Source organism: Biomphalaria glabrata, chromosome 7 (genome assembly GCF_947242115.1).
Source record: "Biomphalaria glabrata chromosome 7, xgBioGlab47.1, whole genome shotgun sequence".
Lineage (NCBI taxonomy): Eukaryota > Metazoa > Mollusca > Gastropoda > Planorbidae > Biomphalaria > Biomphalaria glabrata.
This window is the reverse complement of record NC_074717.1, coordinates 34,412,673-34,438,927: the sequence shown is the minus strand read 5'-3', so window position 1 is coordinate 34,438,927 and position 26,255 is coordinate 34,412,673. Positions and strand designations below refer to the sequence as shown.

The window sequence follows — 26,255 nt, the reverse complement described above, 5'->3', positions numbered from 1 at the left end:
TCGTATGGATATTGAAGTTCATATAAACAGGAACATTTGTGAGGATAAACAAGCAAAAAAAAAGCAAAGAACTCTGATCCAACTTACTGACGAACTTGCCCTAAAACACCATCTACCCAATAACAGATAAAAAATTACCAGATTCTCAATCATAACTCCTGGACTTAACTACAAACAATCAACTATTAAAACACACTTAATAAATAACACTCTAACAAAAGAATCAAAATCCACTGAAGCTCAAAATAGGCACGCTTGAAACAATTAAAAGCTATCCGAAAACAGCCATCCATGTACACACCGACTGATCTGATCAGCCTTCAAAGCCACCATCAATGCTGGTCTTGATGCCTTCCTGGTTTTCCTAAAAATAAACACTTTGAAATAAGCGCACCCTGTGGCGATTACTGCTCAAACTTCCAAGGCGAAATTGAGGCAATCACCATAGCTTTGAAGACAGTTGAAAACACATTATATGAAGGGATACAACCACCATCAGATATTGTTGTCTTTACAGACTCCCAATCCACTCTGCAAGCACTTAACAGCAGCACCTCAAACAGCCCAAGAGAGTTGACAACACTAATAGTCATAATACACCAGATGATAACAAAATTAAACATCAACATCACATTACAGTGGATCCCTGGACACATTGGCCTCATGGGAAATGAAAGGGCAGATAAGCTTTCAAAGGCAGGGTCATCAATGGAACAACCAGATAGATCTGTTAACTACCTCACCCTAAGGTCAATGTTAATCAACAACCACAAAGAGGAGTGGCTCAACCAATGGGCAACAGGAAACACAGGAAGAGCCATGTACAAGAAATGCCTATGCCTAACAAACTGGACAGTATTAACTTCCTCCCCCCATCAAAGAATAATATACAATCTTCCAACTAAGGAAAGGACACACACCTCTGTTAAATTACCATCTAAATAAAATAAATTCCACACAACTCCCCCTTTGTAGACACTGCGCCCTCCCCAATGAAACCGTAAATCATATATTTCTTTTATGCCCCTTCCTAATCCACTTTAGGCAGACCCTACTTCCACTCCAGCCTAACATAACCAACACCCTGTATGGCAGTGCTGAACAACTGAAGAAAACTGCACAATATTTTTCCTTGGCACAGTCTGCTAAAGAGCTGACAAGCTCAGCAACAATAAAGCTGGCTAGAAGTAGAAGAAGAAGTAAAGATAAACAGTCTTTACGATGCTTTGAAATATTACACATATAAATAGTAATGTTTTCTAACATTTCTGTGTTTATTTTATCATTCAATACAAGTTACCATAATAAACAGGCCGATTAAGTGGCTTAGAGTGAAACAGCATACACCTGAGCAATTTAAGTTTGAATATTAGCAAAGTCACTTTTTTTTTCATGAGATATTTTACAAATGTTCTAAAAATCTAAAAAATGAAATAAAAGTTATTTTATTGTTTCATTATGCTTCTTTCTGAACATACATCTTTTAAAATCAATACATGTATTGAATTCTTTCTTTACTAAATAAATAATACATGACATCGAGAGTAATTCAAAACTTACAAATACAAAACATAATTACACAAAAAATATATAAATAATTTATGTTTTAAAAATTAAAAAACAGATCAAAATTTGAAAATTACCTTAAAAAGCAACACCCATAACAGCAAACAAAAAAAAAGAAAAATAGAATAATTAAAAAAAATGGAAAATAAAATAGACTAAAAGCGTAATAAATAGTGATTTTGAATAAAAATATACTAAATCGCTAATCACAAAAATCACATTAAAGCTATCTATTGCATTCAACTTCATTTACAATAGCAAAGCAGCCGAATTGTAAATATTGCTAGCGGTAATGCTGAAAACATTTAGAAATGTAAATCCAATAAAAGTGGACCATTAAAATGTAGATCAAGAAATTAAGGAAGACACTCGAAGAAAACGTTTATCCCCCATTCATCATAAAAAAAACAAAAAAATAAAAAATAAATCGCGCATTTTGAATAAACGATAATACATGAAACGATGTGGCAAAATACAATGCTACAAATATTTTATAGTATAAAGTAAATTTGAAGAATGATTCAAATAAATAGATGTGTTCCTTAATCTCATTCAAATTGATTGAATCACAAGTTAGTATGTTATATGTTTACATTTATTAATACTGTTTCATTATGTTTGAGAAAAATATTGCCGGTATAAAATGCCATTTATACAAGTCAATACTATTTTTTTTCTTCTTAAGGTTTATTGTTGTGCACTTTTTTTTAAACATAAAGCACAGAACAAAATCAACAACAATAAAAAAAAATACAAAATGGAATTACAATTCTAGTGTTTAGAGCCTCAACAACCGCACGCGTCTAAAAGGTTAATTAACGTTGCAACACTTTCGTTTCTTAGCCCTAGGTTCATCTTTTTGATCACTCTCATTGCTTGGCTTCTTGTTTTGATCTCTTTGTTTGAGAGCTGTAAACAATTCATTAACAAGAAAAACATTAACAAAACTTTTTTTCTTCAAAAAGTCAATAACTCTTTGATACAACTTATAGAGCTATTGTTTTTATCTGAATAAATATCAAATGTAAGATAAAAACAACAACAATGGAACCTTTTTTTTTACAGTCCCCGCCCTATTCCCATTTCTTCACCCGTGAAAGACTCCTGGTCAAGCGAATGTCTAGATCAATGGTTCCCAAACTTTTTTGTCTCGTAGACCCCTTGCCATGTTTTCTGCTTTTCGGTAGACCCCCTGCTTAACTTATATTGCATTTTTTTTGCAATTTTTTTAAAAACTAATTTCTAATTTTAGTGAGTTGAAGAGTGAAAATGCAATTTAAAGCTACAAATTAAGTATTAAATAATAACTAATTTTTATTGATTAAATTCAAATGAAATGTAAACCAATTAAATTAGCAATGAATACGTATTGCTGGAGTCATCAAACACACTGGAAATGTTTCTTTACCCAGGCTTATCATCTGTTCCTACGGATGTCATGTTTCATACATTCTATGAAGAAGACATTCCAACATTAAATATTAATTCATTTATTTGTATTAAGAATCAGTGTAAATGTTTTCGCAAAGAGTTTCTCGTGTATTTCTTGATCTTTCACGTGTCCGCGTAACCTTTTTCACTAAAGGAGAAGGTTGAAGGTGAGTAACTGGCGCCTTAGCCAGTAGGCTTCAAGCAGGAAGGGCTCATTAGCCACATAGCAGAAGGAAAAATGAATTCAAAACGCTGCTGCCTTGCAACTATACCCAAACATGGGAAAGCTGTCGTGGGTTCATCATCATCATCATTCCTTTGGGTTCCTCATGGAACATAGGGCCTTGACAAAAACACGCCACCCTCCACGGTCTCTTGCTAGTTTTTTTTTATGGTTTCACAGCTCTTTCCAGTCCTCTCGGCTTCTTCTAATACACTGCGTCACCATGTTCTTTTTGGTCTTCCTCTGCGTCTTGTTCCCTGGGGGTTCCACTCTATGGCCTGCCTAGCTCTGTTGCTGGTATCTTTTCTAAGGGTGTGACCAATCCATCTCCACTTCCTCTCTAAGATCTGCACTTCTATATTTTTCTGTCCACTCATCTCCCACAGTTTGGTGTTTTCTACTTCGTCATACCAGTGTATTTTTAGGATATTTCTCAGGAATCTGTTGATGAATGTCTGTACTTTTTCTGTTGTGGCTTCAGTTGTTCTCCATGTTTCAGAACCATACAGTAGGACAGCCTTGACATTAGAGTTAAAGATTCATAGTTTAGTCTTGTTTGAGATGTGAGATTTCCAGGTTGGTTTTAGCTGTGTAAATGTCTGACGCGCTAGATTTATACGGCGTTTAATGTCTTCATCTGTTCCACCTCATATACTGACTACACTCCCAAGGTATATACAATTTTTTACTTGGTCTATTGTCTGAGAATCCAGTACGTGGGTTAACCTGAGGAAAAATAAGGAGCTGGCGACCCTTAGGCAGTTTGCAGCACACAGCGCTACACCCTGTCACAGCATGTGACGCCACTGATCCCAACCTATATATATTCTTTGCAAAGAATCACATAAGAAGCTTTTGAGTTTGATAACTCATGCCACCGATGTGCCATAGAACTGTTGCTTAAAGAAATTATTTTAATAATATCAGATGTAGGTGTGTGTAAAACAGTTTTCACAACTACAATGGCTGGTAAAATCCATGTTTTACCAATAGTGTTTTTCGTATTTTGCTATAAGTTAAGAGATTTTCTAAGTCACTCACAAACCAACATCTTCTCTATATGATGTTGAAGAGAGATTGTGTGGGTCTATTCAGAACTTTATCTTTGAGGGTTAGAACATTTTTCAAATCTTTATCTATTTTGTCAGGGTGACATTGTCTCAGATGATCCTACAGCGTAATAGTTTCGTATCATTATAAAAAAAAAGTCACTTAGGCAACCGCTTGTTTGACAAGGAATGAATGAATACCAGTTTTAAATAACCAACACTGGACAGTGTACATTTCTTGTTGTTAAACATTTGTTACATGTATACAAAATGAAGCTTTTTAAATACGTATTGAGACTACATACTACAATTCTTTGGTTTGATTAGCAGGATAAATATTTAAAGGATCTACCAAGGTACACATCATATATTAGTCTACAAAATAATTACATTAAATGAATGTAAAAAATTAAAGTCACGATCTGTTTAAATGAAATCTATTACCGTAGACCCCCGTGGACATCTCATAGACCCCCAATTTATTTTTTCACTTTCGTAGACCCCCTGGAAGTCTTCGTAGACCCCTGGGGGTCTATATAGACCACTTTGGGAATCACTGGTCTAGATCTACTAGACTTTAAAATAGTTCAATGACTGGCATTGAGATCTAGACTTAGAAGACTATGCGCACATTTTTTTTCTTAACAATAAGTCAATAACTTATTAAAATCTTTAATGAATACTACCTACGTTAGGAAATACCTGAAGACGTAGAGTCCGTTCAATAGAAATATTTTCTCGTTCTCAAGCCAAATGTATTTATTTTTTGCTTTGAACAATTATAGCGGCCAAATTTGAGTTTTCTCAGTGTGGCAAACGAGCTTATAATTCTTTTCCAAACGATATTATATATACAGCTACTGTCTAATTTCTTGGAAATTTGTTAGAGCACTTTTCGAAATCCGTGTTTTTTTTCTTGCCCAACCAGAAGGTTTGTGGAAGTTTCTACGGTTTTACCAGTGAAGTAGAGGTATTTTAAAAATATTTAGTGACTTTTTAAAATAAAATCTTATCTTAAAACTTTAACCAGTTATAAAAATTTCTTAAGTAAGATCCGTGATCTTCTGAATCTATAGTACTAATACCGAGAAACAGAAAAAACACAGAATTGTACATAGAAAACAACCGCTCTTTCAGTTACATCAAAGGAATATAACGAAATAAAAATACCAATGATTTGCTGAACTGCCATATCTAAATACATTAGCATTACTTGTAACTTAGACGGGCTTAATGCAAAGTGAAGCTTAATATTAAAGACACGAATGATTAAAGTTTACCATTTCTAACGAACTCTTCAGAAGCAGAGTTTAATATTTCACAAACTTCCTTATTGCGATTGCGGCTGTACACTTGCAAAATCTTTTCGTTAAATTTCTTTGGACTGAAAATTCTGCTTATCTAAAGAAAGAAATATTTTTAAAAAGTTATTAGTTCATGTACCTGTTCATGTGGTATGTGCTACGTACGGACTGTCGTCAAGAAGGACCATAGCCCAAGTCATGTCCTGCCATGTCATGTCAAATTCTGCTGGAGGTTTAGGACTCGGACAAAATTCTCCTCCTTTCTAACAGAACGTCTAAAACTTATTCTATCAAAACAAACTTGATTTCTTTAATAGGTTAAAAATAATGCAAAAGAAAGTTTTGTCTTAAAGTCGAGAGAGTAAGGATGAGCTCATAATTAAACAAAAACAATCATTGATGGTTTTGTCCTGTGTGTTTTGACAGTGTCATGATCAAGTGATGTGAAATCAATACTCTAATAAATAGCTTACAAAATTGTGCTTAATTTAAGTTTTGTTTTAGAAAAACAGTTCATTTAAAAAAATATAATTATTACCTTGTCTGGAAAATGAGCGTTATCGAAGGTTCTCTTGCTTTACACTTTCAGCTTTCTGATTGGATCTTCTGATTTTAACCCATAGTCCAGATCTATGATCTAAATATAAATATAATGAGTTTATGTGATTAACAACACTTGAGACACTAAAATGTTTATTATTTTTAAAATAACCAAGAGAGAACTTGTTTTTACACGCAGTCATTTCTCTTCGATACAGTGTGTGTAGATCAAGAGAAACAATCACTGAATATTACAATACAGGAATTGTTATCTCCCTTAATTAAAATGAACTTCGAGTTACGTACGTCCGCGGATCTTCTCATAACCAATTGGGATTGTGGCTATTGGCTAATACCTACTTTTTCTGATTTTTGAACTGCATTCTTTGACTGTTTTATAATCGTGTTTGTTGGTAGCTCTAAATGAAAAAGTTTTTGTTTTGCGCAATTTGTTGTAAAGAATCTTGTGTGTGTTAGAAGTCACGCTTCAGTTTCTTATACTCCTCTAGTGAAGAAAGCGTTCTGGCTTTGGGTTTCTTTTGTGCTACAGTTTCTACTGTTTCCTCGTTTGAATGAGTACGTAAGTACACAGAGGTATTCATCAGGCTCGATATTCCGCTACGCATGTTATCCATGAAAATTCTTGGTTAAGCTGCATCGTTAAATTTAGGTTTTAATCTAGGTTTCAGTTTGTTCAGATTAGGTCTTACTCTTGAGTCCGCCCTTGGAGCCGTAACTGAGCCAGGCCTCGGCCAGGTCGAGAAGGCCTTGATTTGTAAGGAGCCTTGCGTCCCCTTGACCTAGTAGTTAAGAGTTACTGGCGGTGGGGCTGAAGTTAAGTGTGATTGCGTGAGGTGTGTTACTGTTACGTAATTATTATTGTATGAAATAATTATTCACAGTTGTAAAGTAATATGTATATTTAACATCCATTAACATCCATGTATATTTTAGTATTAAATGTTTTAGTGTAAAACTATCGTTGACAATTTATTTTAGGATCCTTTAACATGTACTTCGTGGTTGCTGCCGTTATTTAATTAAAACATTGGCCTGCCTAATTGGGGAACCCGGTTAGTTATATCATCTAGCTAAAGCTGTAAAATCCACCTTGACAGTAAGTAAAAATGGCTTAGCTTAACAAAAAATAAAAAAAATTAATAAATAATAAAACAACATAAAAAGTACTTGAAAAAAAACAAACATTTAATTTAGATGTCATGTAATTAAATCAATAATAAACCAAGAACAACAATAAATATGTGAGATTAATAATATTTGTGTCAATTTTTTTTTTTGCTATTTCATGCTTGTAGCTTTCTTAATACGCTATGATCCTATCACTTTATCTGGACCAGTTAGGAATTAGGAAAATGGGGGGGGGGGGAAGAAAGAAAGGGAAATCTAGGTGGATTTTTACCTTAATTGGTTTAAAAAAAAAACCACTTACCCCCCCCCCCCCCAAAAAAAAAAAAAAGGGAACGAACTCAATTCGATCTCGTGGCTCACATCTCCTATGGCCGAAGTGCTAACCACTCTACTAGTGACCTACTTATTATTAGAGTAGATTGTATAATTATATATTGTTTGTTTCAATTTAGAGCCGCGACCTATAAAGGGGACTAATTCAACTTATATCACCACTTCGGTAAAGTACAATTTCTTTCCCTTGTTCGATATACAATAAAAAAATAATTACCAATATTTAATTAACTAATTTTTTTTTTTAAATTGATTCATGTGTTGTCAGGTAAAAGAAATAAAGTAAAAGGAAAAATTGTGTAAAATTTCAGCTTGATCCGAGATTGGGTGTCGGAGAAATAACGTGTACAAACTTTTTACCAGACAGACAGACAGAAAGACGGACCGTTGGGACACCACAAAAGCTCTGTCAACCTTCTTTTTTCATTCTTCTCTGTCATATGCCTTTGATAGAATTTCATTCTGATATTTTTTCTCAAAATATTGAAACATACCTATTTACCTGCCTAGGTGGACCACTTCGGGGGCCGGTTTTGAGTTTAGTGTTTCCACACAAACTGTCTTTTTACCTTGTTATATTGATTCTTGTTTGTCAGGTACAAGAAAAAAATGTGCGAAATTTAAACTTGATCCACGATTGGGTGTGGGAGAAATCATGTGTAGAACCTTTTTACCAGACAGGCAGACATACATACAAACAGAGTGAGTTGATACAAGCTTTGTAATAAGTTAGTGACAAGATAACGAAAGCTAAAAACTAAAAATTTGACTATTTTCAATCATTTAAAAACTTTTACCTGAACGTTAAAGTCTTTTTCTGTCACATTCACAGCCTGAAAGATTGGTAGATGGAAAAAAAACAACTAAACTATTTAGATATATTATTAGTAAACTTAACATGTAATTTATTACTGAACTTTTAATTCAACACAAACCCTATATCTCGCCATTTTTACACATGAACTGGTAATGAACTACAAAATATAGAGGTATAGGTATTATTTATGACTGTTAAGTGTAGAGGCTGTAACACACAAAGTTATTAGGTGTCTTGTTGAAACTTCTTTGGGCTAATTAGAGATGAAATCATATTTCAGATACTGATAAATGTAATATCAATATCTATTCTTATAATATTTACATGTATAAGATCAAAATAATCATGTCTTTTTAAAAACAAGCTTATATAAAAGCTTATTTTGACATTTAAAAAGCTTTTTAAAAAGACAATACATTTTTATACATTTTTATACAACTTATTAAGAGATTGTTTTTCTCCTAATTACTAATGAGTGTGAGATAAAAAAAATTGAACATTTTTATCCAGTCTCATTCCCTTCTCCCCTCCCCTCCCCTCCCCCGAGAAAGAATCCTGGTTAAGCGAATGTATAATTTTTTTACACTTTATTTTATTCGAATGAATAATTCCAATGAAATAGATATAGGAATTTAAATTTAGGCTTAGAGGACGATGCGCAAAATTTTTCTGAAAATTATTTTCTAAATCTCTTCAAGGAATGCGGAAAAACCCTAAAAAATGATGCCCAAAATACGGCCCGCGGGCCAGATCCGGCCCGCGAGGTGTTTCCATCCGGCCCGCCGAAATGTCGGCACAAATTGAAGAAAATCACCCTCCAAAAAAAAAAAAGGTTGAACAATGTATCTTTACCTTTGTTAGGGCTTCGATCTTTCTCTGACAGATTGGTACCATGACCTTTAACATTTGTGCATTTATAAAATAGGACCCTGAATGTGGAATCTATCAGGAGAAGTGAACGGATATTTACTTTTTGTAGAAAATGATAATAAACCAACATATTTGAATTGAAAAGAAAGTGTGGCTGTTTTAAAAACAAACACTATATTAAAGGATTATTTAAAAAGAATATGACGGTATTCTTGATTCGTTCAACTCCGCCTAGAGACAAGAAAATGAGTCAGTGGTGAAGCTAGATACAAAATTGCTCACATTTTAAGTAGAGAAATGGAGCCTTTCTCTGACGCTTAAAAGAAGATTAACTTCAAATATCCCATTAATTAAGTACTAGATCCACAGATCTCTATTACAAAACAAATAATTTCAGTTCAATTTCATTTCGTTTTTGTACCTTTTCGTTTATGTGGCCTGCGGCACACGTGTCGGAAATTAAAATGGCCCGCAGTTAAAATTAGGTTGGGCATCACTGCCCTAAGACATACATGTCAGGGGGAGGTATGGCGAAAGTGAATGTTAGTTTGATATTTTGGTATGATAGTTATATCCCCTTGTCAGTGGCGTAGCTAGGGTTTTTGATGCCTGGTGCGGCAAGTCCTCATGATGCCCCCCCAAACAAAAAGTCCTTTTTTTTCTCCAAAAGAAATGTGTATTTGATGTTAAAGTATTGCTAATTTGGAAAAAAAATCTATTTTACAAAAACGATACTACATATAAATCTTAGTGCTTTCTTACTAGCAATTTATCAATAATATTATCAGCTTTTTTTTTAGCGGCCCCCGAAAAGGGAAAAGACCTTATTAATTTGTGTTGAAAGTCTGTGAGTCCGTCCGTCCATCCGTCCCGTTTAGACTAGAAAAGATAGTGAAAATCCGACATCATAATATTTTAGATCATTCAAAGTTCTGATGCAACAGCTACTTTTTTCTTTTTTTTTGAAAGCGAAAAATCTAATTTTTTAAATCACTTATGCAAGAAGTTTTTTTGAATAAAAATACACCACTTTTACAACTATTCACTATTCATAATAACGAACATGGGAGAGGTTACTATTTACCAAATTTTTAACTCATTTATGCAAATGGTTTTAGATTTTTTGTCAACATTTTTTTACATTTGTATTGCTTAGTTATGTAAGGTCTGTCCTACTAACTCCTACATTCACACACAAAAAAATGTTTTTTTAAAGAGAAAAAAAAATCTATTTAGTGTGCATATAAGTTGGACATAATTTAAAACAATTAATAAGTAGATTTTCATATTATCGTGTGAACTGAAGCACTGACCTATTGCTGTAGAACACTCATCTACAGGGAAAAAAAAATACGGAAATGTTTTTTTCTTGAGGATTTGAAAAAACAATTAGATCATTAGATCATTATAAGACATCAGTTAGGCATGGTTCACATTTAACTTTACATTCACTTTCACCTATCCATTGGTCTGCTGGACCGTTAGGGCACCACACAAGATCTGTCAACCTTCTTTCTCCATTCTTCTCTGTCATTTGTCTTTGATAGAATTTCATTCTGATGTTATTTCTGAAAATATTGAAACCTGAATTTTTACCTGCCTGCATGGACCACTTCGGGGTCCAATTTTGAGTTTGTGTTTCCACACAAACTGTCTTTGTAACCTTGTTTTTCTACCAGCTTTTGTTCAATTAACGAAATTGCCAAATGAGTTTGTCGTAAATATGTCATCAGTCGATCGAAAGTAATTCTTGATCAACTGAAGTTTAGAACTATTTCGCTTGCATGTAGCCACACTTACCACAGTTGTCAGAAATATTCGAATCAAGAAGGCGATATTCGAGACTGATTCATCTAGCGAATATGTTTTTATAAAACTCTAGATCTCAACGACCCTTGTTTTGTAAGATGGAGTCTTCTGAAGAAACTGCGACAACCGTTGATGTCTCTTTCTATTCATAGGAAATTTGTTTTTGTCAATATTTCTATGAATACCATCAAGATTTTTTTTTCATCTGAGGATTCAATAGTAGGGAAAGCGACACTAATTCATACCGCATCATGATATTGCTAAAATTTGATGATAATTTCTAGAAGAATTTGGTCCAATGAAAAATAAAATCCACCCGTAGCTATTATATGTGTGTTTCTACAGAATCGTTGTGCTTTTGCCTGGTATTTTATTTCATGCAGCTAATATTGCACTATTTTTGGAAGTTTAATCCAGCCTTGACATGTCAGGTGTAGGCTACTGTCCAATAAAAATGAAGTTTTTAAAAATTGTTTCACTTGCTGTAGGATTAGATTTCGTAATCGTCCAAAATTACAATAAACTCGTTTTGTATTTGTGGGGACATTTACGTTTTCGGTGTGGAACTAAGCTTGGTTCGAAGCACATGTTATATCAGGAGTGGTTTGTTCTTGGATAATGGTTTCATCAGATCCAAGAAATTGCTTTCATTTTTGACCCTCCACTACTTCTTTAACTTAGCCATGTCCACGGAGTGCCAGATTTTGATTTGAGAGAAAACAAATGATGTCCAAAGATTCTCTTTAGATAATCTCTGTACCTTTCACTATTCCTGAATTAAATCTTGCGTCTTGGCGCCTTCCTGTCAATACAGTTCCCTATTCGCAGACAACTAAAAGTTCCCTCCATGCGATTGCTGAATGTGAGCTCTGTTGGTCTCATTTTTAGTTTTCCATTTTCATAGATAACCTCCACCAGTCATTGAATATGTCGTTGGATTTAAATGTAGATGTGGTACTTTACCTTGTTAAGAAGAGTAAGCAGGAGTAGCAAAAAAAATTTTGTTTAGTAATATATCCACCTTCTCAAAACTTTGGCATTAGCTGGAAGAAGGAGACTTTCCAAAGCTTTATGGCCTGTCCTATTGCTGAGTTTGTGTTTACATTGCAACATTACAATGATCTCGAGATAAAACAAAAAATGCGCCGAAAATAAAAGTCAAAATGTAAAAATATGGGCATTAAAATTGATAAGAAGTAGTGAATTCTTTTCCAGAATGACTAAAACTAAAAAGAATCACAATGAATTGAAAATAGGCTACAAAAGTTAACTAGAGTCAAGAGGCATATAAAAAAAAAATCTAGATTTAGATGAAACCCGTGTACTGAACAATTTAATAAAAAAAAATGTACCAACACAACTTTGTCCCTCATTACAATACAGAGCATTGAACAATACATGTACCATGTCACCCTGAAGAAAGTGTAAAAATGCGTTGGCTTTAGAGCTTTAAACAAATGTAATTAAATTGATTCAAGATAATCTGCAGCTTAAATGTATTGTAAGGAAGCCTATAGGAGAAAAACAAAGCAGCGAAATAAATAAATGTGTTAGTGTTCCTTCCTTTGTTATACAAATGTGTAGTTTTTACTGACAAAGTTTATCCTCGGCTTGATGCCCCTCATCACTTGATGCCCGCACCACCCGCACACTGCTAGCTACGCCACTGCCCCTTGTATATGTATTCCCAGGTTGTGAATGTGAACAGTCTTGCATATGTTGTGAACTGAATGGTTAAGTCTTCGTTGAATGTGCGAGAGAGTGTGTTAAGTTAGTGAGGTCTTGCTCCCGTCCAGGAAGGTTTGAAAGTCGCTTCCTGGACTGGTGTTTATGTATTATTTACTGACAGTTAATATAATTGTGTGCTTATTAAGTATTAAAGTATTATTTGCATTTTCATGGATATCTGAGTTGGAGTTCAAGTGTATCAAGTAGTAATTGTTCTTATTTGTGTAACAAGTTTTTGTGTAGAAGTATTAATTAATTGGAATTGAGTAATTGTGTAAACCCCTACGAGCCTAATGAGCCAAGTCAACTGAAAGGTACTATTTTATAAAAAAAAACAGTCTTTGTAAGCCTTTACCTGAACGTTAGAGTTGTTTCGTTTAACCTTCTTTTTCTTGGTACACAACTAGAGAATCAAAATAACATATTAGTTCTCTTACTATCTAACTCATAGAACTCAACTCTTATTTAGCACAAACCACATATCTCACCATTTTTGTGTACGAACAGGTAGGGAAAAAAAGAGCATAGAGACATATGTATTACCTAATGTAATTAAGAGAAAACAATGTAACTCTTATGTATCCTTAAAATGTCTTATTGAAACTTCTTCAAGCTGTTTCTGATACAAATAGACTGGAATACCAACATCAAATATATTGCAAGTCTTATTCTTATGAACTTTACATTTATAACATTACAATGTCATGATGTCTTAGTAAATAAAGTTTTGAAATGCTCTCATTTCTATTAAACAAAGTGTAAATACAATTAGCTTCCCCCCCCTTTCTTAACAACAATTTTTAGCGGCCCCCAAAAGGGGAAAAGACGCTATTAGTTTAGTGAGAAATGTTTGTCCGTCTGTCCGGCTTTCCGTCCATCACGTTTAGATCTCGTAAACTAGAAAAGATAGTGAAAATCCGACATCATAATATTTTAGTCCATTTAAAGTTCTGATGCAACGGCTACTTTTTTCTTTTCTAAAATTGAAAAATCTAATTTTTTAAATCACTTATGCAAGCATTTTTTTCATAAAAATACACCACTTTTACAACTAATAAAAGTAACAAACAGGGGAAGCTCTTTAGTAAGGGAGAAGAATATTTACCATATTTTAACATATTTATGCTAATGGTTTTAGGCTTTTTGTTAATTTTGTTTTACATTAGTTCTGCTACGTTATGTAAGCTCTGTCCTACTAACTAGTACATTAGTATTGCTACGTTATGTAAGCTCTGTCCTACTAACTAGTACATTAGTATTGCTACGTTATGTAAGCTCTGTCCTACTAACTAGTACATTAGCATTGCTACGTTATGTAAGCTCTGTCCTACTAACTAGTACATTAGTATTGCTACGTTATGTAAGCTCTGTCCTACTAACTAGTACATTAGTATTGCTACGTTATGTAAGCTCTGTCCTACTAACTAGTACATTAGTATTGCTACGTTATGTAAGCTCTGTCCTACTAACTAGTACATTAGTATTGCTACGTTATGTAAGCTCTGTCCTACTAACTAGTACATTAGTATTGCTACGTTATGTAAGCTCTGTCCTACTAACTAGTACATTAGTATTGCTACGTTATATAAGCTCTGTACTACTAACTAGTACATTAGTATTGCTACGTTATGTAAGCTCTGTACTACTAACTAGTACATTAGTATTGCTACGTTATGTAAGCTCTGTCCTACTAACTAGTACATTAGTATTGCTACGTTATGTAAGCTCTGTCCTACTAACTAGTACATTAGTATTGCTACGTTATGTAAGCTCTGTACTACTAACTAGTACATTAGTATTGCTACGTTATGTAAGCTCTGTCCTACTAACTAGTACATTAGTATTGCTACGTTATGTAAGCTCTGTCCTACTAACTAGTACATTAGTATTGCTACGTTATGTAAGCTCTGTCCTACTAACTAGTACATTAGTATTGCTACGTTATGTAAGCTCTGTCCTACTAACTAGTACATTAGTATTGCTACGTTATGTAAGCTCTGTACTACTAACTAGTACATTAGTATTGCTACGTTATGTAAGCTCTGTCCTACTAACTAGTACATTAGTATTGCTACGTTATGTAAGCTCTGTCCTACTAACTAGTACATTAGTATTGCTACGTTATGTAAGCTCTGTACTACTAACTAGTACATTAGTATTGCTACGTTATGTAAGCTCTGTCCTACTAACTAGTACATTAGTATTGCTATGTTATGTAAGCTCTGTCCTACTAACTAGTACATTAGTATTGCTACGTTATGTAAGCTCTGTCCTACTAACTAGTACATTAGTATTGCTACGTTATGTAAGCTCTGTACTACTAACTAGTACATTAGTATTGCTACGTTATGTAAGCTCTGTCCTACTAACTAGTACATTAGTATTGCTACGTTATGTAAGCTCTGTCCTACTAACTAGTACATTAGTATTGCTACGTTATGTAAGCTCTGTACTACTAACTAGTACATTAGTATTGCTACGTTATGTAAGCTCTGTCCTACTAACTAGTACATTAGTATTGCTACGTTATGTAAGCTCTGTCCTACTAACTAGTACGTTTACCCCAAAATAATGTTTACTTTTTTTAAAGAGACAAATATCTATTTAGTATGTATATAAGTTGGACATTATTTATAACAACAATGAATAAGTTTGTTTTCATATTATCGCGTAAACAATTAGATCAGTTAGATATTCATTATAAGACATTAGTTAGGCCAGGTTCTTATTTAACTTCACATTCACTTTCACATATCCTTTAGTCTGCTGGACCGCTGGGCACCACAGGATCTGTCAATCTTCTTTTCTATTCTTCTCTGTCATTAGTCTTTGATAGAATTTAATTCTGATGTTTTTTCTGAAAATATTGATACCTGCCTTTTTACCTGCCTGGGTGGACCACTTCGGGGGCCGATTTGGAGTTTGTGTTTCTAAACAAACTGTCTTTGTAACCTTGTATTTTTTTTGCGTTTTATGTACAAAATTGTATTTGTGATAAATGAATTGAATTAAGATATTGAAATAATTAACTATCAACTGTAAACCATAAACTGTAATTGACATTGAATAAAAAGTTTACCTTTCAACCCGCTGGTTAAAGTTACCAAATCAAAATAATATTTGTACATGAAATAAAAGATATCTCCATGGCACTTACTTCTTTTACTTTTGTCAAAATTTTAGTTTTTATAATTTCTTTGTCTTTAGTGATGTCCCTTTTGCCATTTTGTTTTCTCCTTCTTCCAACGCCTTTTGGTTCAGCCATCTAGACCAGAGATATTCATCATTATTATAGCACTAGAAATAATCGCGGGTGCATAATCTAATTATAAATACATTACGGAATTTTCATTACAAATACGTTACCTGACAAAATCATAAATAATATTAGATTCAATGACAACACATCGCATTAAACAATCTTTGAATAATTGAGATGTGATACGGTCATAAAAACATCATGATGTGCAGTGGATCTCAAACTTTTACTATTGACGACCCCAAGACCACAACATGTTCAAACTACCATTAACCAGCTAGTGGCTCAGGAGGGGCGTTAGTGTGTCTGTCAAGTGTATTGAGCCTCCAACATCTAATCATTGTCTGTCTGTCGCATTGTACTTCTCAACAGACTCTGCATTCCTTCTTGTGTGACTAAAGAGGCCAATCCTTGATACACAGCTACAGTAACAAGGTTGGGCGTATGTTATCACCAATCGCCGTTGCATTTTCACACTTCTTTCTACTACTGTTGCGCATGGCATCACCAAGTGGATCTATCCAGTGCCACTTTTCCCCAGCTTTTTGTGTCGATTTTGAAGAGCTTCATGTCATCTAATCAATGTACTCCAGTCTATGTCACACTGTTTCTTCTGTTATGAAGAAAGCAGGTAAACAACTTATAAAGAGGGAATGAGACTGGCCAATGATGATGTCTGAACATTTGAGTCTATAGAATGTGGATGATTGTAATGGACTGGATACTCGCAAGATCATCTTCGAATTAAGCAAGACTTCCTGCAGCCAGGGCCGGCCTTATGCTACTGCTACCTATGCAGCCGCAGTGGGCCCCGCACTATCATAGGCCCCGCGCTAATTCCAGGTGTAAATTATTAAATTAAATTTCTATAACTTGAAATTACAAAATTTACGAAAAAAGTCATGGAACTCTAATGAAATTATTAAAACCGCCCGAGAACTCATAAAAATGTTATAAAAAAATAGACAAAATTGTTAATGCTGGGGTATTATTCAATATGAAAAACGCTAATCCTAAGCGATACAGAAATTTAATGTTAAAAAATGTAAATTCATTTGGCTACAATTGACGATCTTAGCGTAACTACTGTAATAATAGCTATTCATAATAAAGTCATATGTTCAAATGTTGCCAAGTGATATAATGATTCTAGTTTGGCTGTTTTGTGTGTGTGTGTGTGTAAAGGAGTGAAACAGAAAAAATGAAGTATAACTTATTTAATATTAGTATATAATGTGCGAATAATTTAAAATGGACTTACTATATTTAAAAGTTCCTGGGCAAACGGATTACTTTCAAAAACACACGTGTATAAATCTCTTGTTTCTATCACTTTCCGTATCAGTTCCTTAGCTTCTTTTAAATCTTTTTCTTTGCCCTTGTCTTTGTCTTCTTTATCGAGATCATAGCTTAAAATCTTAAATATGATATTGTCAGTAAGCTGGGTATAGGCTTTCATATCTGTATGGCAATCACATAATTTGATCTCTTTCTTTGGTCTGTTAGACGAAATCATTCAAATATAGTTTCTTTCCTTTAAATATTTTAGATGTTCGTAAAATATTGTTTGTATCTAATACACGTTACGTTTTATTGTGTGCATTTTTCTGATTCACGGTCAATATTTTTACGGAGAACTGTTAACTCAGATGTGAGGGCTGGGTGTCTGGCATTCCCATACCATCCGGCCCACTTATTTATTGCTAATTTATTGTTACTTGTCTACACGATAATGAAAGTTTTAATAAGCATCTAAAACTGAACGCAAGCTTTAAACGCGGGTTTAGGTAGGCTTACTACCGTTTTTTTTTTGTTTTTTTTTTTACAATTTAAACCGTTTCATGGGTGGAGGGACACGGATTTGGAAAACGACTTTATCGATTTTCCTATTTTCCTAGAAATTTAATTAACAGTTTTTTATATTAAAATTGGCAACACAGTGAATTCTATATTTGAGTTAGCTTTCTCTCCTAACTGACGATATCAACATTGATTCCACCAGAATGTGGTAAACAATTACGAAGAGAAAGAGGAAAAATTGGCAATACAGTGAATTTTATATTGTTACATGAAGTGGTCCCCATGTGTGACTCAAGAGGTCACAATGTGTAGCCCCCAGCGGCTGACAGGTCAGCGTGTGTATTCTGAAATGTACGCGTGTAAAGTTCCCCTTTCAGACCTTGTGGTCTATAGGGCAGATGATGTAAAGATTGTCTGATTCTGTGGCCTGCAGTTAACGAGGGTGTCATGTGGCCAGCACAACGACCATCCACCTTTACTTTTCCCAAACTAATGTCAGGTACCCATTAGAGCTGGGTGGACTCAGGGGCGCCCAAAGATCCCAAAATTAAAAATGCCAGTCTTCACCAGGATTCGAACCCGGACCGCCGGTTCAGAAACCAAGCGCTTTACCACTTAGCCACCCGCCTCCACGTGTAAACTAGCCGGTGTGTAATGGTCACGTGGTGTTCCAGAATGAAAACGTGACACACGCGACATATTTCTGACAATTTCTAGAAGCTTATTTGAACTTTATATAAGCCAGAACCGTTACAGTTGTCTTAAGTCGCGACAGTGTGATACAGCAGAACAGATATGTACGGCATCATGCAAGTCAACTAGAGTAGGGTCAACTAGAGTAGAGTCAACTAGAGTAGAGTCAACTAGAGTAGAGTCAACTAGAGTAGGGTCAACTAGAGTAGGGTCAACTAGAGTAGGGTCAACTAGAGTAGGGTCAACTAGAGTAGAGTCAACTAGAGTAGAGTCAACTAGAGTAGAGTCAACTAGAGTAGAGTCAACTAGAGTAGAGTCAACTAGAGTAGAGTCAACTAGAGTAGAGTCAACTAGAGTAGAGTCAACTAGAGTAGAGTCAACTAGAGTAGAGTCAACTAGAGTAGGGTCAACTAGAGTAGAGTCAACTAGAGTAGAGTCAACTAGAGTAGGGTCAACTAGAGTAGAGTCAACTAGAGTAGAGTCAACTAGAGTAGAGTCAACTAGAGTAGGGTCAACTAGAGTAGAGTCAACTAGAGTAGGGTCAACTAGAGTAGAGTCAACTAGAGTAGAGTCAACTAGAGTAGAGTCAACTAGAGTAGAGTCAACTAGAGTAGAGTCAACTAGAGTAGAGTCAACTAGAGTAGAGTCAACTAGAGTAGAGTCAACTAGAGTAGGGTCAACTAGAGTAGGGTCAACTAGAGTAGAGTCAACTAGAGTAGAGTCAACTAGAGTAGGGTCAACTAGAGTAGGGTCAACTAGAGTAGAGTCAACTAGAGTAGAGTCAACTAGAGTAGAGTCAACTAGAGTAGAGTCAACTAGAGTAGGGTCAACTAGAGTAGGGTCAACTAGAGTAGAGTCAACTAGAGTAGAGTCAACTAGAGTAGAGTCAACTAGAGTAGAGTCAACTAGAGTAGAGTCAACTAGAGTAGAGTCAACTAGAGTAGAGTCAACTAGAGTAGAGTCAACTAGAGTAGAGTCAACTAGAGTAGAGTCAACTAGAGTAGGGTCAACTAGAGTAGGGTCAACTAGAGTAGAATCAACTAGAGTAGAGTCAACTAGAGTAGAGTCAACTAGAGTAGAGTCAACTAGAGTAGAGTCAACTAGAGTAGAGTCAACTAGAGTAGAGTCAACTAGAGTAGAGTCAACTAGAGTAGAGTCAACTAGAGTAGAGTCAACTAGAGTAGAGTCAACTAGAGTAGAGTCAACTAGAGTAGAGTCAACTAGAGTAGAGTCAACTAGAGTAGAGTCAACTAGAGTAGAGTCAACTAGAGTAGAGTCAACTAGAGTAGAGTCAACTAGAGTAGAGTCAACTAGAGTAGAGTCAACTAGAGTAGAGTCAACTAGAGTAGAGTCAACTAGAGTAGAGTCAACTAGAGTAGAGTCAACTAGAGTAGAGTCAACTAGAGTAGAGTCAACTAGAGTAGAGTCAACTAGAGTAGAGTCAACTAGAGTAGAGTCAACTAGAGTAGAGTCAACTAGAGTAGAGTCAACTAGAGTAGAGTCAACTAGAGTAGAGTCAACTAGAGTAGAGTCAACTAGAGTAGAGTCAACTAGAGTAGAGTCAACTAGAGTAGAGTCAACTAGAGTAGAGTCAACTAGAGTAGAGTCAACTAGAGTAGAGTCAACTAGAGTAGAGTCAACTAGAGTAGAGTCAACTAGAGTAGAGTCAACTAGAGTAGAGTCAACTAGAGTAGAGTCAACTAGAGTAGAGTCAACTAGAGTAGAGTCAACTAGAGTAGAGTCAACTAGAGTAGAGTCAACTAGAGTAGAGTCAACTAGAGTAGAGTCAACTAGAGTAGAGTCAACTAGAGTAGAGTCAACTAGAGTAGAGTCAACTAGAGTAGAGTCAACTAGAGTAGAGTCAACTAGAGTGCACTAGAGTCGACACACTTGAGATACAGCTTGATACAGTAGAGCAGAGCGATGTGCACAGAAGTACAGAAAAGTGAGAAGCAGAGAAGTACAGTGAAGTGCAAAGTAGTACAGCAAAGTACAGTGAGGTGCTGAGAAGTACAACAAAGTACAGTGAGGTGCTGAGAAGTACAGCAAAGTGCACAGAATTACAATGAGGTTCAGAGAAGTACAGCAGATTACAGTGAGGTGCAAAGTACATTGAAATACAATTAGTTACAGAGAAGTACATTGAAGTGCAGATATTGTGCAGTCTTTTACGCTACTTGTGTACAGTTACAAAAATGACAAACCGCTAGATTTTTATTTGTGTGTCAACAATAACATTAAGCCAGAAGAAGAAAATATGTAGCTATTGGTGACAGAAGTGGTATATTTCTGGGTCAAATGAATTCAATAAAACTAATGTTGGTTGTTGAACTTCACCTGAAAAAAAAAAGATAAACACTCAACGGAAAAGGAAACGCTGAATTTCATGCAAGGAATTGAAAGAAAGCCTAAAGAATATACCTTTCCTACATTTACATATGGAGACTGTATTGTCTGCAAAAAAGCATTGGATAAACGCAATGAATAAGCAGCTAAATGAGAAGAGCTACTTTGCATATTTTAGGTTTATTATTAGTATCTAAGGATACTTTATGCAAAGTTTTATCAGGATGTGTCAAGTGGGTCTGATTGTTTGTTCGAGAAATACATACATACATACATACATACATACATACGGTAATCAAAAACAATTGATAAAAATATTTCCAATCGCACAGATTATTTGAGTGTTAGTTAGATGCATTACAAATTTAAATACAAGAATGATCCAAACTAATTAATACAATTACACTTAATGTAAGCTTAGTTTTTTAAAAGCATTTCTTTTCTCTTGCATATACTAGCGATGCACCATAAAAGATGAACGTGACACTAATAGTGACGTTATCTTGTAAACATAAACTGTAGGTTTCGAATAGCAGAAAAAAGTTCAGTTAAGGGCCCTGACTTCCTTAACATGGTAATAGCGTCGGAGACAAGACTGTTCCTAAAGATTGCACAATGGACCTCATTCACATATCGCAAACAAACAACATTTAGTCACGTGATAATAAATATTGATAAAACAAAGGAAAAAAACTGTCTCGTGATAGCCATTGTGTATTAAAAAATTAGATCGTAATTTTTAAAGAAAAGATAGAGAATCACGTGGCTAAATGTTGTTTGTTTACGATTGGTGAATTAGGTCCATTAATTATTAACAATTCCATTAAATTAAAAGATTACTTTTCCTTATCATGAAACTGTATAATTTTTTATGTTTTTTTAGGATATAATAAAGACTTTTACTTACTCAGTAGATTTAAATACGATAATGTCTTTGGATTTTAACATGGCCTCATTTATCCTAATAGAAAACAAAAATAATTAGAAAGGTTAAAAAAAAGAACTTGAAAGTAATAAATATTAAATCTAGCTAATTAATAAGCAGGAATATAAACAAAAAGCACTCATGTCTATCTGTATGCATTCCATGTTCCCAACTGGTCCAGACAAGTGATAGGATCACAGCGTATTGAGAAAGTAAAAACATGAAATAGCGCTAAACCAAAAAAACAATAGATACAAATATTTCTATACTCACAGATTTATTATTGTCAGTCTAGATCTATCACACATTTCATCACTAGACTGATCAAAATTAATTGATACAATTGAACTTTATATCAGATTATTTTTTTTTTAAGTATTTTTTTTTTCTTATTGAAAAAAATATTTTTCCTAATGTGATTTAAAGAGAAACAAATGATATCCTTACATCATCTCAATGGCGCAGTTGACTTTATGGTTGTAAGCTGTTCTGACCAGCAAATAGCGTGTGTAGAAGAGGTTGTGAATGTTTATTAGTTCCTGAAAGATGATAAAACGTTACGATGAGAATAAGTGTATGTGAATTGTTATAGAAAATCACACATTTAGAGTACACAATTATTTCCTTTTCTTAATATTATATACAAATATTTTATGTGTGTTTCCCCCTCTCCCAACTTAACCCAACTTAGCTTTGAGTATTGAAGACTTACCTTATCTCTGATACAGATCTGCAGTTCTCCATCTACATCAATGACTCGAGCCATTTGCATGTAGCGGAGATGGTCAAAACTGTTTTTGAGTCCCATATTGTGACAATCTCTGGCTAGATAATCCCATCTGTAGGCATCGATACTGTTGCGTTTGTTATAGACTATCTGAGAATCAAAGTGCTAAGCTAGAGAAGATACCAATCATTTATCATAGCTTAAAAATGATTATTACAATACCTCTATTCAACTCATGTCTTCATGGAAATATCTGGAAATAACCTGAACTAGGTACACGAAAACGGCTATAAGGAATTTCTTAGAAATTTGACAGTTGATGTATATAGCTGTGAAAAGATTTACTCGCTTGTTAGTCGCATTGGGAAAATTCTATTTTGAGCGTCATATTGTATAAATAGAGAAAAAATTCCAATTTGGCTAGAGAACTAGAGAATCTTTATCTTGCACTAACTGTAATTCTTTCAGTATGTAGCCCCTTCAATGAATAGTGTTTTACATATTTATGTTTAGGAACATTTCGTGCACCGTGTTCTAAGTCTAAAGGCCGACTATTTGAATATTATAAACCATTGTAAATTTATACATTCGCATAACGGTGGGGGGTGTGGGGTGTTGAGCGGGGTAAAAGATGTTGCTCTTTAAAAAATAAATTCTAACATTCCTTAGTTAATAAGAGCAAATAAAATCTCTTTATAAGATGTATTTAGAAGGAATTGTCTTTTAAAAATGTTTTTCTTGTTCATGTTTTATGCCAGTACATACAAAAAAAGTTCTAAGGATCAATTGTCTGATATTAATGAGACCAGATGGCTAATAACCGTGGGTAGTTTTGTCTAAAACTTTCCCATGTATCGTTCGTTGTCACGTTTCAATCTGACCCCCCCCCCCCCCCACCTAAACACAATTAAACATAAAACCGATTTTATACTAATGCCACTGTACCAGCGTATGTGATGTACATCCTTCAACATGGAAGAAGAAGAAATTGTTCCACCAAAGTAGAACGGCAAAGATTATATTGCCAATGTTAAAGGGACATCATGAAGTCTTGGAGTTGATTCGCCCCGCTTACAGTAACAAGACAGGGGTCATCGTCAGAGAAAGGCCTGCAAAGTGAGAATCTTTAAGGTGTTCTGGAAAGGAGGGGGTCTGATACAATGGTCGTTCTGACGGAGCGGAAGACATTCTTGGTGTGTTGCTAGGGCAACCATTCTTGGGACAATTTTAAAGTGACACGGATCTATGATCTGTGGCAATAGGAACAGACTCGGCACCAAGTGAATTGTGACAGAGGTGGCACCAGCAAACTATGTGAGGGCGAATAGAGTCCAAGATTGACGTTTATATTTGTTTTGTCCTATTATATTGACCCTTCATTAGAAATAAACATTTTTCATCTTTTCTTATTTACATTCTTTACATTGAATTGTTCCCTCAAAGTTATGACAACATTTTGTAGCTTGCTAAGTTTAGATGCTTTAGTCTTATAAAAACGATTTTTTTTTCAAATTGAACAAGACTTTTTTTTTCATTTAAATATGCAATAATAATAAACATTGTTTTGTATATTTTTTCTGTAAAATACACATATAATATTTTATTGTTTGTCAAATTCAGTTTATACAACAATTTCTGTTTTTTTTTCTGTGTGCAAGCTACTAATCATTTATCAACAAATGTTTATTTGTGTTTTAAAATTTTTAGAATACACATAATTTTATGCTTAAAAAATTATTTAATAGTGTATATTTTTATTAAGAATATATCAAAATAAATCCCAGTCTCTCGAGTTATAGCTTAACCAAAATATTCTTTTGACACTTTACCGAATGGAAGGACTTCAATCAGAGACTAGAATCAAGAAATAGGGCATTAATAAACAACTTTGTCCGGTCATCAAAGTCAACTAATTTATCAATTATTCAAGATTTCACTTGCCAAGTCTCATTCAGTCATTGCACATTTACACCTTCCATATCAAGGCTGGAGGTCATCTACACAAAAGAGTCAATTGTATTCTTATATTATACTGGCACCAAAAATGCTTTTTTTTAACGCTATTAATTAATCAAGAGCTGTCCAGTAGTCAGCGGCTACTACAGTACCATTGTCTCGTTAAATTTCTTCGGTCGTCTGTATGTTCAAAAACGAAGACATTCAACCTTGACATTGTGTAATGTGATTTGGTGAAAGATCAACAAAATTGATGACGATTAAAATAATTTGAGAGATAATCACATGGAAAAAAAAGAGGACGGGATTTATTTCTTGGCGTGGAAGAACAAAAAACTTGTCAAAAGTGAATGTTGTGACAAGTCAAAAACTCGCTGTCAGAGTCACTCTAAATTATCACAGCATTAATTATTATTTTTCATTATTTATTTATTTTATTTTAATTATTTCCCCATCCTACCCCTAAATTTCTTCACCCGCCACACCTTTTCCGCTCCAGGCTAGAGTTAGTTGACCACCTTGGAGATAGCTAAGGCGCGTCCTTTCATTTATCTGCCCTTGATCGGGGAAAGGTAGACACACAATCTCTTTTGTCTTCCCGCCGGATGTCTGAAGGACGATCGCGGTTGACACCACCTTGGTTTGAATGCAAGCTAATCCTTCTCCCCCCCCCCTTTTCTCACGTCTCTCTTTGATCTAAGAGATTACCCTGGTCAACACACCGCGTGATATTCCAAGGTGCGGCTCCCACCTCAAGTCTACTTCACCCACGTGTAAGATAATTCTTAGCCTAGGACATTTCCGGTGTCCGCCCACACTTTTCAGGCATATATATATAGTAAACCAACTCAAATCACCCTCTCTTTCTCATTCGAGCTGAGCTATCGAGTCTGGACTATATCACTTATTCTTTCTCCTAGAGGAATACCTGGTGCCTCCCTCAGGTGTCTGCCTATTTATTGGCTATTTGCTGTTCAGTGTCTATTCGACGCCACTCACCTATTGCCTATTTGTTTGATATCAAGAATCACCTACTATCTTTGTGCTTAGTGCTATTCAGCACTGCATTAGCTCACTGACCTGCTTATTTATTTATTGGATCAACGATCTATTTACCTGCATCTGTGCTTAGTGCTATTCAGCACTGCACTTGCCTACTGAGATCTACTCAACTCTACCACTTGGCGCTATCGGCATTGCCCGCCTATTCGACAGCCCATCTGTCAAGCAATTAGGTGCGACGTCCCTATAGATTCAGATCTGTGTGAGACGTCATAGCTACGCCAACCCTCTGCAACTCACTGGACATATCCTGTCAACTACGCTGCCCACGGCAGATCAGCTCTGCCCGCAGTAACCTTGTGCCCACGGTAGCCGGCCACCCGCCCTACTGTGCCCACTACAGATATTAGATTTTGGGGATTGAGACTCCACAAGAACTATATCACCGGCGTCCCTCTATCCGCTAGAGCGCCACCTCCAGCTGCAGAACCTCAAGCCAGGACACAGCCAGCTGCGACATCAACAGGACAACCAGCTAAGTCAGAGGACAAAGTGACATACTCTCTTAATAGGTGCAAGAGTGATGATCAAAATACCTTACTAATTAGAGATAGATGCAAACCCTCCCTTTTTTTATTCTTATATGTATATTTATGTAAATAAATATTCTTCATTTTTAACTTTTGTATCTATCTTTCATTGCTTTGTCTCGTTGCGTGTCTGCTCCC

The 26,255-nt window shown here is 35.0% G+C and overlaps 1 protein-coding gene across 20 annotated transcripts in view; it reads right to left on the bottom strand.

Annotated features, from left to right (window-relative positions):
- Window positions 1–1,429: 1,429 nt before the first annotated feature.
- LOC106079307 (deoxynucleoside triphosphate triphosphohydrolase SAMHD1-like) overlaps window positions 1,430–26,255 on the bottom strand; it is a 64,722-nt gene continuing 39,896 nt past the window's right edge. For 15 of the 20 annotated variants that reach the window (XM_056034658.1, XM_056034654.1, XM_056034648.1 and 12 more), the window contains 8 exons: window positions 22,555–22,719; window positions 22,290–22,381; window positions 21,825–21,878; window positions 17,340–17,577; window positions 15,977–16,084; window positions 13,175–13,222; window positions 8,393–8,428; window positions 7,635–8,261 (listed from right to left, as the gene is read on the bottom strand). In XM_056034658.1, the coding sequence (XP_055890633.1) occupies window positions 8,169–8,261; window positions 8,393–8,428; window positions 13,175–13,222; window positions 15,977–16,084; window positions 17,340–17,577; window positions 21,825–21,878; window positions 22,290–22,381; window positions 22,555–22,719 (834 nt within the window). In that variant the 3' untranslated portion in view covers window positions 7,635–8,168. Of the gene's footprint in view, window positions 2,476–5,549; window positions 5,671–5,720; window positions 5,855–6,111; window positions 6,211–7,633; window positions 8,262–8,392; window positions 8,429–13,174; window positions 13,223–15,976; window positions 16,085–17,339; window positions 17,578–21,824; window positions 21,879–22,289; window positions 22,382–22,554; window positions 22,720–26,255 lie in introns of those variants that run through there. The other 5 variants (XM_056034664.1, XM_056034663.1, XM_056034665.1 and 2 more) reach the window with 3 other exon arrangements.